The sequence below is a fragment of the Hemitrygon akajei genome, chromosome 12 (assembly GCF_048418815.1).
Source record: "Hemitrygon akajei chromosome 12, sHemAka1.3, whole genome shotgun sequence".
NCBI classification, from domain to species: domain Eukaryota; kingdom Metazoa; phylum Chordata; class Chondrichthyes; order Myliobatiformes; family Dasyatidae; genus Hemitrygon; species Hemitrygon akajei.
The window spans coordinates 68,040,509-68,056,101 of NC_133135.1; the positions used below are offsets into that span (position 1 = coordinate 68,040,509).

Genomic DNA, 15,593 nt, shown 5'->3' on the forward strand with positions numbered 1-15,593 from the left:
CAGAGGGAATGTTTACAGCAGCAAAATAAAATGGTGGGAACACAGGCTTGAAGGGCAGAGAGCACTGTGTTAAAGGTCTGCAGTTTGTGGTTTTAGACATGTGAAGTAAGTTTGTCTATGTTCCAGAGGCTTTCTGAATTTCCTCATTTAAGTTGTCTATCAGGACATAATGAGCTAGTTAGAGTTGAGCCAAAACTTTCATGTTGATAACTGTTAACTTGCACTAGTTCAACATCATCTGCAACTCACCCAATAAGTGGAGGTCAACACAGCAGCACCTCCAAGAAATGATCCAAAATACGGTGTTATGTCTGGTACTCTTTGCCCTGAAATCGTGTGATGTCGAATATGCCGCCACCCATCATCGATTCACTCAGCACCCTAAACTGATCAATTTCTTATGGGTTACTAAAGTTGCTAGGCGCTATTGATTTGCTGAGTATGCCCACAGGAGAAAGAATCTCAGGGCTGTATATGATGTGTATGTAACACAAATACTCCGACCAAAACCTTTTAAATTATGAGGGGAAGTCGAAAAGACAAGGATCGCTTACACTGAAGGAAGCAGAGGAGAATGCAAAAGATAAGGATGAATCATAAGTAAATGCTTTAGAACCAGACTTTAGGTTTGGAAAGGTGAAAAACATTGTTGGCTTACTTGCAATAAGCCAAAGTCATGCATGTTCTGTGGGTTGAGTGGTGAGTGTCAGCGAGGAGAGAAACACAGCAGTGGGAATTGTGAGGGAGCAGATAAAAGTGACAGTGGTGAGTGAAGAGGGAATGAGGAGACTGACAGTGTGATCTGAGGGGGTGAGGGCAGGAGTGACAGCGGCAGCTGAGGGGGAGGACAGTGTGAACCAACAGTGTGGGGGGGAAGAGTGACAGTGCCTACTGGGGCTGAGGAGATCAGCTTTGTTAATATTTACAGAGAGTGAAGAGTGGTAACATAGAATGAATGAGTGGATGGAATGGGAATGTGAACTGAATAGGGTGAAGATTATCTGTGCTTTGGTCTGGTAAACACTGTATATAAATGTTTTGGGAATATTGAATATCCAATCTGAATAATAGAGGTATTTCCAATAACCTGGAATATTTCCACAACATCTGCTACTATTTTACCACTGTTTAGTAATAACTTAATAACCCTAAATGTAACTGCACTGTCTTCTTTCAGTCTGCCAGTAGCTTTTGGTAGTTTCCTAGAATGGATTTTTGTCCTGATATCTGATCACCTTTAATGATGCTACTTTATTCCAACACCTCTTCCTGCATTGATGCACCATCAATAACTCTCTCTGAGACGTGAAGGCGAGATATCAGCTTTTATTGACTGGAAGAAAGAACAAGCAGTAGTTGACCACCATACTACATCCTGGAGACTGAGGGCCGGGCTCAGGGCTCAATCGCCTTTATACAGGGGTCAGTGGGAGGAGCCACAGGAGCAGTCAGCAGGGGTCTGTGGGAGGAGCCACAGGAGCAGTCAGCAGGGGTCTGTGGGAGGGGCCACAGGAGCAGTCAGCAGGGTCTGTGGGAGGAGCCACAGGAGCAGTCAGCAGGGTCTGTGGGAGGAGCCACAGGAGCAGTCAGCAGGGGTCTGTGGGAGGAGCCACAGGAGCAGTCAGCAGGGGTCTGTGGGAGGAGCCACAGGAGCAGTCAGCAGGGGGTCTGTGGGAGGAGCCACAGGAGCAGTCAGCGGGGGTCTGTGGGAGGAGCCACAGGAGCAGTCAGCAGGGGTCTGTGGGAGGAGTCACAGGAGCAGTCAGCAGGGGGTCTGTGGGAGGAGCCACAGGAGCAGTCAGCAGGGGGTCTGTGGGAGGAGCCACAGGAGCAGTCAGCGGGGGTCTGTGGGAGGAGCCACAGGAGCAGTCAGCAGGGGTCTGTGGGAGGAGCCACAGGAGCAGTCAGCAGGGGTCTGTGGGAGGAGCCACAGGAGCAGTCAGCAGGGGGTCTGTGGGAGGAGCCACAGGAGCAGTCAGCAGGGGATGTGTCCAGACAGTTATATGTAGTTCACCACATGCATTTCAGGTAGAAATTCCTGATCCCATGATAAATCAGGAATTGACCTTGAGCAAAGGGTTCACTCCCACACTGAGAGAGGAGAGCTAGTGAAATCTGCAACTCTGTCTAATAATAGGTTGTGCGTTAAGAATACAAAGACCTGGTGGCAGAGATTGGCTGGGTACTTGTCTGGGGGCAAGAGTGACCACTGAAGTAATTTTTGACAAACTGATGCTCTGGTTAGACGTTTAGCTTGGTTACACTCAGATGTAGCATCATTTTCTACTCATTGTAGAGATTAAAAATCTCTTCATTATAAAGGAAACATTTAAAATGGACTCATGTAATCATTTTGCCTGAATAGCAAGAACTGTGTGAATCAGTGGGTGTAGATAACAGCAGAGGGAGAACAGGCAATTTATATTTCTGTCTCCTTCCTAATTAATGTATACAGGAGCGTACTGCTGAAGTGAATGGGTCTGTTTAATTCCTTGCTCTATGCTGACATTGTAATCATCTGCAGTGAATGACTCACCCACGTTCTGTGATGGATGAGAGACTTGAGGCTGATTAAAGCATTCATGTTTCACGTGCGTTGTGACTAATTCTCTGCCTTTGATCCGTCATCACACCCACTTGCCTTTATATCTTCCCCAACGCACAAAAATCCACTTTTGTGTGTGTTGCTTCGCTTATTGCCTCTTGGTCCGTGAGTGTTACTTCAGTCCTCAGAGATACCCATTTGCAACATAATGAGTTAAATAATTATCACACTGAGCATTAAATGCAATCAGATAGTAAATTGAACATAAACAATTATAAAAAAATGACGATCATGTGAGTCAGTTAGTTAGGATCCAAATGTACGGATCCAGGAATAATGTGAATTGTGACAACAGCCCCATCTGCTGGTCATATTGCAGTATTCAACAAAATGCGCACTGTACGGGACTGAGGAAATTACATACTACACTCAAAGTAAAATCATAAGTAAAGGGAACAATATATTGCCTTGTTATAGAATTTGTTTTTAGATTAAATTAACAACACTTTGAAGTTCCACTGTTCCTCTTTTCAGTGTCATAAGCAAACTTTCATGACATTTGCAGCAACCTACCTTGATGATGCATTGTTAGGTGAAATGATCTCATTTCTCAGACCAAGGCGCAATACAGTCTACACAGAACAGATGAAGCTACCTGTGAACACCTGGGCTGGCATTCGTTGCACAGTTTTCTTTATGAAAGTTAGCAGAGACATGACAGGCTAAGTAGGATAAGAGAGGAAAGATGTAAAAAGGGATCTGGGGGCAATCTGAGTGATTGCATGGACTGAACTGCTGAAGGAAGTGGTTGAGCCAGGAATAATAGTACTATTTATGAAGCACTCGGATAGGTACCTGCAGAGGTGGGGATTTGAAGATAAGAGCCAAATGCGGAATCCGGACTGAGCCCTGTGTTCAGTGCGGACTCATTGGACCAAAGGATCTCTGTCTACATTGTGCAAGTAGAGGGCAAATTTGATTCTAATGCTATGCTATCCCTGACCTTTCAGTGCTTATCTGAGCACAATAACAGAATCAGTCACACTCTCACTTCAATAAATTTGAAGATATAGTTTCTTTTTGCAGAAGTGTTTCACTCTAATAAATATTTGCCCACAGCTTAATATTTGCGCCTACTAATGTATCCCCTCAGCTTTGAATAGATTGTACACTGTGACATATTATGCATAATATAACAATCTGTTCCAAATGAAATGATATGAAGATGTTAATCATTTGAGAAGTTAAAACATGATGCTAACAATGGCCTTGACGTTTGCTGGCCACCTAGATGGCACAATAATAGTAGTAGATTGTTATTACCGACAGCTGCCTATCAATACGAATTAATCAATTTCCATGAGTTAAAATTCAGATGACAAACATGCTAAAACATACCATTTCTGTCTCATTGCCAGGGTCAGAGCCAAACCTCACGAAATTTTACTCTGTCACGTTAGCATGCAATGTTCATGTGACTTGTAGGAGAAGTCATGTTGATCTGAGAAAGACTGGATCAGACTTGTCGTAGGGCGCATAGAATTACTGCAGTTGCAGAGTGAAGCTTTAGGGGTTGAAATGGTGGAAAATGTCTCTAATTCATTCTACTACAAATTCTCTCTTTTCTTCCATATTTGCTTTCTATGAAGGATTTAAGTCTCTAGTTTAGGTAGTTTAGGTGTAACAAAAGCTGATTGTGGTTCTGTGACATATTAGGGTATAAGAATTGGGACTCCTTTTGCAGTTGTATGAAACATTGATTAGACTGCATTTGGGTACAGTTCTGTTTGGCACTTTTCAGAAAGGATGGAGTAGCAATATTGAGTGCAAAGGAGATTCCCCAGGATGGTGCAGGATGGGAGAGAGACTGGATGGTCTGAGTTGATGCTCAATGGGATGTAGAAGCCTGTGGATCTATAAATGTTTTTAAAATTATGAGGAATATTGATAGGCGAATAGAGTATTTTTTTCCCAGGGGAAGGGGTATCTAGAACTAGAGGGCACAAGTGTACGGGAGAACAGGGGAAATTTAAAGGAGATCTGAGGGGTTAGTTTTTCACACCGAGTGTGTTGAATATCTGGGATGAGCTGCCGGTGAAGGTGGTGGGGGACAGATACAAATACAATGTATCAAAGGCATCTGGATGGCTACTTGGGCATGATGGCATAAATAGTCATCGTGGTTGCCGTGGATGAGGTGATCTGTAAGGGGCCATTTCTGTCCGGTTATTCTGATTGGTCTGTACTAGAAACATTTTTCAGCAGAACAGTATTGTAATGATATCCACACAAACCAGTCTTGTGACATGTCTGACCGGAGACATACCTCTACCCCGCCACCCCCAAGGAAAGAAATTAACTTACATATAAAGTAAACTTCCAGCCATACTTCCTTTGAAAGTGTTTGACCCAAAGTGACTGAACACAGTACAATCTAGATGGTGTTGCATTATCAGTTTCTGTTGTAGTGATAGGTATTCATTAGATCTGTGAATACCTGACTCTTCAACTTCAGTACGTGCGGTTGCATAAACAGCTATCATAGTAAGTTCAGTGGCAACAAGTCAGTAGCAGGAAAAACCATGGTGAAACTGAGATATTTATTGATTGAAGTTACCTTAGCCAGGAATTTAAAAGGAAATTCTGCATGGAACAATCAGTACTTTCTCTTGTAAATGCACCTTACTTGAGATTTGTGTCGACATCTCCAGAGGTGTAAATCTCTAACTTGCTGGCAATTGGCCACCAGCAACGTGTTGATGGTGCTCTGAAGTAGTAGTCATCACGGAAGTCAGTAGTGGAGTGCGAATTTGTGGCAGTTCTTCATCATTCACCCTTAGAATTTACACATCAGTTTGGATCTGACACGGGAACAATGTCCATTGATTTCTTAGGGGAGGTACAGTTGTTCAGAATTAAAGTACACAGTGGGTAATTTACATTTTGATTTAGTTAAGTTAGTTTAAGGATGTTATTTTAAGACCCTTTAAATGTTTTTAAGCAGTGGAAGTTATTTGTAATGCTTTTATTTAATAACTTTGAAATGCTTTTATATGTCAGGAGTGTTTTGAAATATTCATGGATTTTGATAGGTTTCATGGCTGGTTAAGCCATATTGGTCACGTGACAGTACTGGTTTAGTATTTTTATGACAAGGATTCATTCTGTGCCCCCTGTTTCTATTGCCAAAACAACCATGGAGACCATGGAGCTGGCTCATTGCAGTTAGTTGACAATGGGAGATCTGTACAAGTAAGAGCAGGGATCTTATCACACGGCACAAAAGTCAAGCCAATAATTTAGATGACTGAAGATGTTTTTTAAAAAATGCTGGGGATTATCCAAAAATACATTCCAATCTGCCTTGATAATACATGTACTAAGTAAGACTGTCCTCCTCCATCCTTAAGAAAATCAGATATCTAATCAAAGTTGTTTTTTATAACTGAATGCAATATCTGCCATTGAAATAATGCAATACAACAACTCAGTTTCATAGCTGATCTCCCAGCTTTGAGTGTTGTATCATTACAAGAGACAAGCCACGGTACATTTGGAATGTTTTCACTTCCAATTTCTTCTCACAACTTATGTGCCTTCCTGACATGTACAGTAATGTTTTTTTCACTGCACTGTTCGTGAATAAGACCAAGGGAATTCCCTATCTCACACATACACACCAGTTCTGTAGTAATTCAATGGAGAAGAATAATAACCATCTTCTCACAATGCTATTAACGGTTTTAGAATAAACCCTCAAAGAAAATTACATTTTCACGTTGCTATCACCCAGTCCTCAAAATGATTTCCTTCCATTTTGATGTTAATAGTTTCTTAGCTGATCCTATTTTCATGATGTTTTTTATGTATTTACTCTTACTATACAACAGGAGGAGTACAAGTGCAAATCGGAACGCCCGTCTTCTTGGATAGTTCCTTGGAAAATGATTTGCTTCAGTGAGTTCTGAGTTACTGATAAGGCACTTGTAGAGAAGGTAAACTACCACATGGATTGCCGACGCTGGGTGGCAAGTGGATAAGTTGTAACAGGGTGTGCTATTTCCACCATTTACAGTGGACCTCTGTGTGGTTCTGGTGCATGGACCTAATGTTCTCAATACCATCTGGAATGCTTACTCCTCAACTTCAAGCAGTGCTGGGTAAGGGTTTCTTCGAAGTCATTTTTTCCGAGGCGATCTTGAGCACATTCTTGAACATTTTCCCTGAACGTGTGATGAACACTTCCCTTGCCAGAGCTGGAATAAAGTGCCTAAGGAGTTTAGTGTTGGGCTTGTGAATGGTATGGTCAGTCCAGTGGAGCTGACAGAGTGTCAATATTATCGAAGTTGACCTGGAAGAGGGCATTGATGTTGGATTAATGATCTTGTCAGATATTATGGTGGATTTTACATAAATAGGATTGGTTGCATCTTTCCTGTGCCTTGAGGTGCCTCTGTTGTGCATGGCAAGCCTCAGAAATAGACAGTGGGCAAGGATGACAGGAAATTTGAACCCTAGACCCAGGGTCTTGATTTTCAAATACCCCTTTTCTCAGTCTGTACAGTGTATTTGTCAGACTAAATCTGATGTTCCGTTTCCAGCTCAAAGATGTTTGAGGCTGGCACAGGTGTGGAGATCACCAAACCAATAGGTAATAAGTGGACAAATGAATATTTCAGCATTACAAGAAAGTAACAAAGGGAAGGGAGGGAGCTCCATAGAGTTTTTGAACAGTGAATAAACTTAACAAAAGGTAATTCATATGATTTTCCCTATGAATTCTATGGAGTAAATCACGGAACATTATTGAAATCAGTGACTCTATTCAAGACAGCAAGATGACAAGTCATCATGAAACATTGCCCCATTCCTCTATCCGCGGATGTGCTCGAGTATTCCCTGTATTTCTGATTTCTGTGTTTGGTTGGGATTTTCTTCAGCATGTGTATTAAATTAATTGTGTATTTTGAATCCATAAGGAGGTTTTGTACTCTACTTCGCGGTCCGTGTCCCTACTGGGCTAATTTTTAACTTTGCACATTTCATTGTTTGCAAGACTTGGAGCCAGAGTTTAAATGCATGGATTTTGGTTCTTCAAGCTCATTCAGACTGCGTTAGTTTCTACTTTATCTCCCTACTTATCTTGTTCAACAACTATCACCTTCCCTGCTGCAAAAAAAGAGAAACTTGTCAACTGAAGCTACACTGTCTGTCCTGGCCTCTCAGGCGTAATGTTAAACTATATATACGTTGAGCTCTATTTCACTGCATCCAAGTCCCTTTTACATTTATTAATGTCTCTATTGGTATGAGCTTTAACAATGAGCAATTCAATATAAAAAATCCCCAGTTCTACTTCCTGTATTAAATCGCAGTTCAAACAGGCTCAAAGACCACTCTCCCAAATACTTAATCCCTGCTTGATGGAAATAAATTTTGATTTCTTTGCACAGAAATCAAACCATATGTTTTGGGGCCATTTTTTTTGCCTTCCTACTTACAGTATGATTCTTTGTACACTGTCCATCCATATTGCACATTCTCTCGCCACTGAAGGCAAAACGTTTCTCCACCGGATTTTATTTTCCATTAATGTAGAGATCCCTTCAGGTAATAAAACCATAAAGAGAATTGCCAGCCAAATGCAGTTGGAGGTTTACTTGTAATCACCGTGCTTTTAGAAAAGTAACCCCCTCAGTTGATGCAAAACTAAAACCATGTCACACCGATGAAAATACGTGGTGTGTCTTGACTCCTTCACAGTTGCTCTATGTGTCATCCTGAATATTGATCTCTCATGGTCACTATTGGAGCTTTAGAGCCTTAACTCATATCAACATATTAAGACCCTAGAAAATGTTGGAATCATTCAGCAGGTCAGGCAACACCTGCGAAGAGGAACAGAGGTTACAATTCGGGTTGGAGACCCTTTGGCCATTCTAACAAAGGGTCTTCAATCTTAAAGTATTTCTCCCAAACCATAGAGCAAACACGAGGAAATCTGCAGATGCTGGAAATTCAAACAACAACACACACAAAATGCTGGTGGAACACAGCAGGCCAGGCAGCATCTATAGTGAGGAGTGCTGTCGACGTTTCGGGCCGAGACCCTTCGTCAGGACATCTCCCAAACCATAACTTGATTTCCATCCGTATTAGTTGTCTGTCTGTAAAGTTGGTTCAGCGTGTTTATTTTCTTTTACACCCTGAGCAGGGAAGACATGCCCAGTCTGACCTCTCAGGAATGTCTTCCTACTCTGAAATTTTGCAATCTCCATGTTCTTACAATCTAACTGCTCCCATTCACTCCATAAGCTGTTCAGTTTATCCTCGTGATCAGCTGTTTACCCTTTCATAGACACCCCTCCACCATCGCTCTGCATCCCTATGAGGTTCATTTCCTTCACAGTTCTGACAAAAGTTCTTCAAACTGAACATCAACTCTGTTCCGCTTCCAACAAATTAGGTGTGACAGGCTGAGTATTTCCAGCATTTTCTGTCAACAACATACAGTTCATGGCAAAACAGAAGAACAGTAACTTGGTGGGGTTTGATGAGTGTTTAAATCAGATGGAGGGATTTGGGGAAGTTAGTCTAAAGTTTAAGGTGTGGATGGCTGAAGACATAACCACCAAGGTTGGGGTGAAGGGTTTGGAGGACGCACAGGAAATACCTGGCTTTACTTCCATAGACTGCCTCAGCCATGAAGAGTTGTCTGGCAGTTCCTCAGTGCTGTGTCCTATGATCCATAGGGATCATATAAATAGTATGTGGATCTTGAATGTTTGCTGGACTTGAGAAGGTTTGAGAAATGGCAAATTGTGAGATATTTCATTGAGGATAAAAGCATGAAATTGTTAAAGCAATTAATTCTCATGACATTTTCAGAACTTAATCTCAATTACTTAAGAAAATGAATTTTCTCTTTCTGAGAAAACAATGTGTTATAATCATGAAACAATGTGTATTATCAAGACCAACTACATGTCTTACAGTAAGTGTCTTACAATCATCTACTGTAATGCATGATTTCAATCTTCTTGGTTTTCCAACTGACTTTATCAGTGAAAGGAAACTTACTGGTCTCACTACTTCCCAACTTTATGTATGTCTATATATAGATGAGTGAATACTTGATTGGTAGAGTTTCTGCTACCTAAAAGGTGCATTGAAATAGATGAAATCTTAAAACATCTTTTGAATTTAAAGGTATATATATTTACAAATATTCAGTGCTTTTCTCACAGTATGTTCAGAAGATCACAATGTTCTGATTGAATGAGTCATGACATTTTGAATACTTTGTGTCAACTCCTAATTACACATTCAATAATTTAGACAGTTTTTTTTGTTGTTTGAGCAAATACCTAAATATTCATAATCATTCTTTTCAAATACATCTGGAGAACTATTAATTATGTTTCACAAATGTTAATAAATTAACAATCCGAAGTTAAGTTCACTCAGTTAAAGGATGGAATGACACTATCCAGATTCATTGAAAATGATACAATTGAGGCCCATTAGTAACAAATTTAACTTTCAAGATTTTAACACTATATTCTCTTTATTTTAACACTGCTTGTAGACAAGAATTTAATGCCTGATAACGTTTCCCTAAAATATTCAGTCTCTTAGTTTCACCAAAGTCACAAAGTAGCCGAGTGTCCAGGAGCTTGCCCATCCTTCCATAAAGTGTACATACTCCATAAACTCAATAGTCCTGGAAGCTCCAAAAATCTGTCACTCCCTCAAAAAGCTGCATTAGGCCACAGGAGTCACAATTCTCGGCACTTAATCGAGTCTTTATTGCCACATTTGTTTTGTCTTTAAATGCATTTGCCTCTTTTTACCAGTCCAGAGCTACGGTGTCCATGCATTTTAAAGGGTTAAAATGCCAGTGCCACTCCGTTGAGTGAGTTCAGCTGGGTTTAGCCCACTCCTGCCCTGCAGTATCCGGGCCACGAGGCCAGCAGTCACATTGTCTCACGCGGGAGTGCCGCCGCCTCGATCGCTGGAAGGGTGGTGACGCCCTTCACTCCGCCAGGGAGCCCGCGTCACGCTGAGGAGTTGACGTTGCCTGAGGACATCAGGGTCTCGGGGGTGCCGCACTCGTCCTTGTGCTGGTGCGACGAGTTGTCAGACTTGCTGCGGCTGAACTCGGGCAGGGCGCTCGTCGCCGCCCTCACCAGCCTCTGGCGACAGGAGACGCAGCACAGCAGCCGGACGAAGGCGCGCCTCATCTCCCGGTTGGTCAGCGTGTAGATGATGGGGTTCATGGCGGAGTTGAGCACGGCCAGCGCCAGGAACCACTCGGCCCGGTAGAGCACCGGGCAGCCCCTCACCTCGCAGGCCACGTCGAAGAGCAGCAGCACGAAGAGCGGCGCCCAGCAGGCGATGAAGCAGCTCAGCACGATGATCACCGACTTCAGCAGGGCCAGCGCCTTCTCATCGTGGCGGTTCGGGCGCACCGAGTAGCGGTTGAAGGCGAGGCGGCGTGCCCGCGACCGCACCAGCACGTAGATGCGGGCGTAGAGCAGCACGATGGCCAGCAGGATGAGGCTGAAGACACTGGTGCAGAAGAGGATGTAATGCTTGTGGTAGAGTGGCAGCACCGTGGAGCAGTGCAGGAAACCACGCAGGCAGTTCCAGCCCATGATGGGCAAACCACCCAGCAGCAGCGAGAGCAGCCAGCAGCCGCTGATGAGCAGGAAGACGCGGTAGCTCCCACCCGAGTGGTGCGGCTTCATCTTCATCATGGTCAGGTACCGCTCGATGGCGATGGCCAGCAGGCTGAGCACGGAGGCGGACAGCGCCACGAACATGCTGCCTTCCCGCACAAACCACTGCGCCAGGGACAGGTGGTAGGTGTTGGAACCCGACAGCAGGATGTTCACGGTGTAGGCAGTGCCAGCCAGCAGGTCGGAGAGCGCCAGGTTGCCGATGAAGTAGTACATGGCCCGGTGGAACTTCTTGGTCTGCCAGATGGCCAGTAGCACCATCAGGTTCTCCAGGACGATCAGACAGCACACCACTATGAAGAGGATGGAGGTGACCCGCAGCGTGCTCTCCGAGTCCACCTTCCCGTCGCCGGCCCGCAGCTTGCCCGTGTAGTTGTAATGCTGCAGGATGATTTCCTGGTCGGTGTAGCTGGGGCCTGGGAACGAGTCCTGGCGTCTGCCTTCAACACCCATCGCGTCTTCCACCTTCGGCTGGTTTTCCCCACGTTTTCTCGACCGGCAGTGACCTGGATGCCCGCCAGGAGGCGCGGGCGAGTCAGATTAGGGGCACAGAATCGCCTGCGAAAACAAATCAGAGCAGCGGAATTAGCGGCGGCTGTGCAGGCATCGCGTCCCACCGGTTCGATGAAAGCAAGCACACCCCACCTCCACACACACACAGACATACTGCAATCATGTTGGCTGTTTTAGGAGAAATTTCTTATTTTGCATACTTCTTTAAAAACATGGACAGTTTCGCGGTATTACAGCCACAGAGGGGTGAGTGGGCAGTAAAGTATATAATTTTGCTTAATTTGTCAATGGCAAAAGAAGCAATTAAAGTTACATACACAATGCATCCACATAGTGCATCAATTTTGTGGAAGCATGCTTCAGTTATGAGCGGTAATGTTTTTTCTGCAGAAATAATAATTATTCCAAAACAATTTAGAAAACGTTTTCCTGCTGTAAGCGTAAGTTGCTTAACTTTTATCTTTTAAATGGTTTAATCGAATATAAATATTTTTCCAAAACAGTCAACAATTATACCTTCAATACTTAACAATACATATTTTGTATTAATTGAATTGAACTGAATGATCTTTATTGTCATTATACATAGGTACAATGAAACCCTGGTTTCCTCTCAGGTAATTAAATAAAGCGGTAGATAAAAACAAGACAGTATTAGAAAAACAGTATTAAATAGATAAGTAGCAGAAAATAAAAAATTCTGCTACATTTTCTGCTACTTCTGCTAAAAGTAGCAGAAATTAAATGTTCCGTTATAAATATGTTATCCCACGCAAGCAACAAATGGTAGACATACAATGTATCCCAAAACCCATTAAATTTTACCATATAAACTAATAGGAATTAAATTATTGAAATAGAGAATAAGATACGGAGTACAGCTTGCTGTTTTCATTAATAATTACCTTTTAACTGAAAATGTAACACAATATTCTGCGAAACGAACCCGTGAGAACTGGGTACCCTTTCATCGATTCAAGACAATGAAAGCGTCGCACTCCTCAGACCCCTGTTAATTGTGAAAAAGTAACCACTTATGTCCCAGACTTATGTTTGTCTGTCGCCGTCTCCGTCATATCAAAGTCTGACTGGGTGGGGATAAAGATGTGCTTAGCTGATATATACAAGAAATACAAAACAGGAAAAGCGTTTGACGCAAAGGGTCTGGGGGAGGTAACCAACAACAGCTAGACCCAGCCGACCACAAATGTTCAACTGTCCCAAGCTCTCTATTAAAAGTCTTTAAAAAAACATCACCTTGAACTAAGAGCTCACACTCTACAAGATGTGTGATTCAGGAATGAAAGTTTGCTAATTCTTCTCACACTTATAAAAGTAACACAATCTAGCAATGCAAAACGAGAAATTCCGTTTTAATTAACAAAATGTTCCTCATTGAACAGTAGGGTGCAATGCATTTTCTTACCCTTACCCAGTGCAGCACACCCGACGCCAGTCCGAAGCTGTCTTACAGTTCCGTCGTCCCGGTGCTCAGTGTTCAGTGCTCAGTGTTCGAGTCATTGAAGAGTTGAACGGTCTTTTTTGTCAGCCAGTTGGCAGAAAGACAGTCCCTGGTTCCCTATTTGCATCGCAAGTCAGTAACCCTGCAGGAGATTCTTTTACTTTGCAGGGGCATTGTTTTGCGGAGGGAGTAACCAAATGAGAACAGAACAGTTGGGTACACTGAATTCATATCGGCACAAACCTGAAATATTAATTGATCGCAAATGTTGCAATACATTCTGATATTTCTTAAGGAATGTGTGAATATTTCATAGATTTCCATGCATTAAGTTTTGCTCGCCGTTTCAGATACGTTGAAGTTTTGCACGAACTTTGCTGGATTAATAATGTAAAAGAGAGACTTTTTCATTTTGTCTGGTTTAAGTTACTTGTGCAAAAAAAGATACAGGTTATGTAAAGTGGCCGGCACTGGGTTTGAGTACGGTGTGAGGAAGTACAAGATCACACCTTTGAACATAGGTCTGGCCAGATTCACTGGAGCCGAGAGGTGGAGGGGGCTTGGGGTGAGGGGGATTCATTTGATAGATCTAAAGAGTAACTGAACAGATGAATTCAGCGAAGTCCGTAATTGCCGAACGCCACAGGAAGGAGCGCTCCAGAACGGCGGCGAGCGTCTCTGGGGCACCACATACATTAAAGGGTCGTTGAGACGACGCCCCAGTCGGTTTGCAGATAAAAATATTTAATGCAATACGTGGAATGGGGTGGGGGCTGTGGTCCTTGCTCGCTGACCAAAGACCGCTGGGCTCAGCGGGGTGTAAATGCCATCGTGGATAGAGATGGCAACATTCTGGTGTAATGTCTATTGTCTATTTGTAGTGAAGCAATTGTGTTTGCCACTGTTTTGTATATATTGTATAGCACCGATATTTGTAATAAAGGATTTTGTAAAAAAAAGGCAACCCCCTTTTTGCTGGGGCTGCGCTTTGGCATAGGTTGGATCGCTGCTCCGCGGGAAGTGATCCCTTGAATTATCTGATCTGAAGGTAAGGCCAAGAGGAGGGATGCGGGCGGGGCGGTGCTGAGGGAAATTCCGACAGCCACTATGTGAACCGGTGGGAATCCCGAGCAGGAAGCGCCAGTCAAGGATTTAGGCTCCCTGACGCTCCCCTCCTCCTCGACAGAGGGTTGAGGGAAGAGCCTATTAAAGCGGTTCGATGCTTGTTCAAAGGCCGAATCATGGAAAAGCGGTGCACATATGCCGGCCATTCGAAACTTGGAGAACCCGTGTCAGAGCTGGTGCCGATTAGGCCCAGAAAGGGAGTATTTCCAAAGTCCAAAGTACATTTATTATCAAAGTATGTATGTTATCATATAGTACTTGAGATTCATTTCCTTGCAAACATTCACAACAGAGAAATACAGTAGGATGAATGGAAAATCTACACACCAAGACTGGCAAACATCTGATGTGCAAATCAGAAAATGCAAATAACATATAAATAAATAACAGAGAACCTGAGTTGTCAACTTGAAAGTGAGTCCATAGTTTGCAGAATCCATTCAGAGTGGCGGTGAGTAAAGTTTCCACACCGAGGGGTATTATGTTAAGAGTAATAATTGTTCCTGAACCTAGTGGTGTGGGACCTTGGGCTCCGGTACCTCTTTCCCGATAGCAGCAGTGAGCAGAGCACGGCTGGATGGTGGGCATTCTTGCTGATCGATGCTGCTTCCTTGTAGATGTGCTCAATGGTGAGGAGTGATTTTGCCTGTGATGGACGGCGATGTAGGTTTTTTCCCCATTCAACAGCATTGTGTTTCCACACTGGGCCATAATGTAGCCAGTCAGGACACCCTCCACTGTGCATCAATAGAAGTTTGTCAAAGTACTAGATGACATGCTACTTCTAAGAAAGTAGAGGCGTTCTCGTGCCTTCTTTGCGATGGCACTTACCTGCTGGTCCCAGGACAGATTCTCTGATGTGACAGCATCAAGGAATTTAAAGTTCTGCACTTCTGATCCCCTGATGAAGACTGCCTCATGTTTCCTCCGCCTGTAGTCAATAACCAGCTCTTCGGTTTTGCTGATGCTGAGTGAGAGGTGGTTGTTGTGGCATCATTCAAACAGATTTTCATTCTCCCTGCCAGTATGCCGATTTGTCCAACAACAGTGGTGCCATCAGCAAACTGAAGTATGGCATTGGAGCTAGTCTTAGCCTCACAGTTATAAGTATAAAGTGGGTAGAGCAGGGGCTAAACACACAGCCTAACAACCATTGTAGTGCTTTGTTCAAGGAATCTTGATGGCAGCAGTAGTCACTGGGCTTTTG

The 15,593-nt window shown here is 43.3% G+C and overlaps 1 protein-coding gene across 3 annotated transcripts; it reads right to left on the reverse strand.

Annotated features, from left to right (window-relative positions):
• Window positions 1-9,740: 9,740 nt before the first annotated feature.
• s1pr1 (sphingosine-1-phosphate receptor 1) lies at window positions 9,741-13,934 on the reverse strand. Of its 3 annotated transcripts, none has more exons than XM_073063379.1 (2): window positions 13,232-13,934; window positions 9,741-11,844 (listed from the first exon to the last, which is right to left on the reverse strand). In XM_073063379.1, exon 2 carries the CDS (start codon window positions 11,737-11,739, stop codon window positions 10,603-10,605), a length of 1,137 nt encoding a protein of 378 aa, XP_072919480.1. In that variant the 5' UTR covers window positions 11,740-11,844; window positions 13,232-13,934; the 3' UTR covers window positions 9,741-10,602. The 3 variants fall into 3 exon arrangements, with proteins under 3 accessions (XP_072919480.1, XP_072919481.1, XP_072919479.1); XM_073063380.1 differs by having other exon boundaries at window positions 13,226-13,934; XM_073063378.1 differs by lacking the exon at window positions 13,232-13,934 and adding an exon at window positions 12,705-13,108.
• Window positions 13,935-15,593: the final 1,659 nt, after the last annotated feature.

Excerpts from the sequence above, each read along its gene's own strand:
- s1pr1 (XM_073063379.1), bottom strand. The coding sequence starts at position 11,739 with ATGGGTGTTGAAGGCAGACGCCAGGACTCGTTCCCAGGCCCCAGCTAC.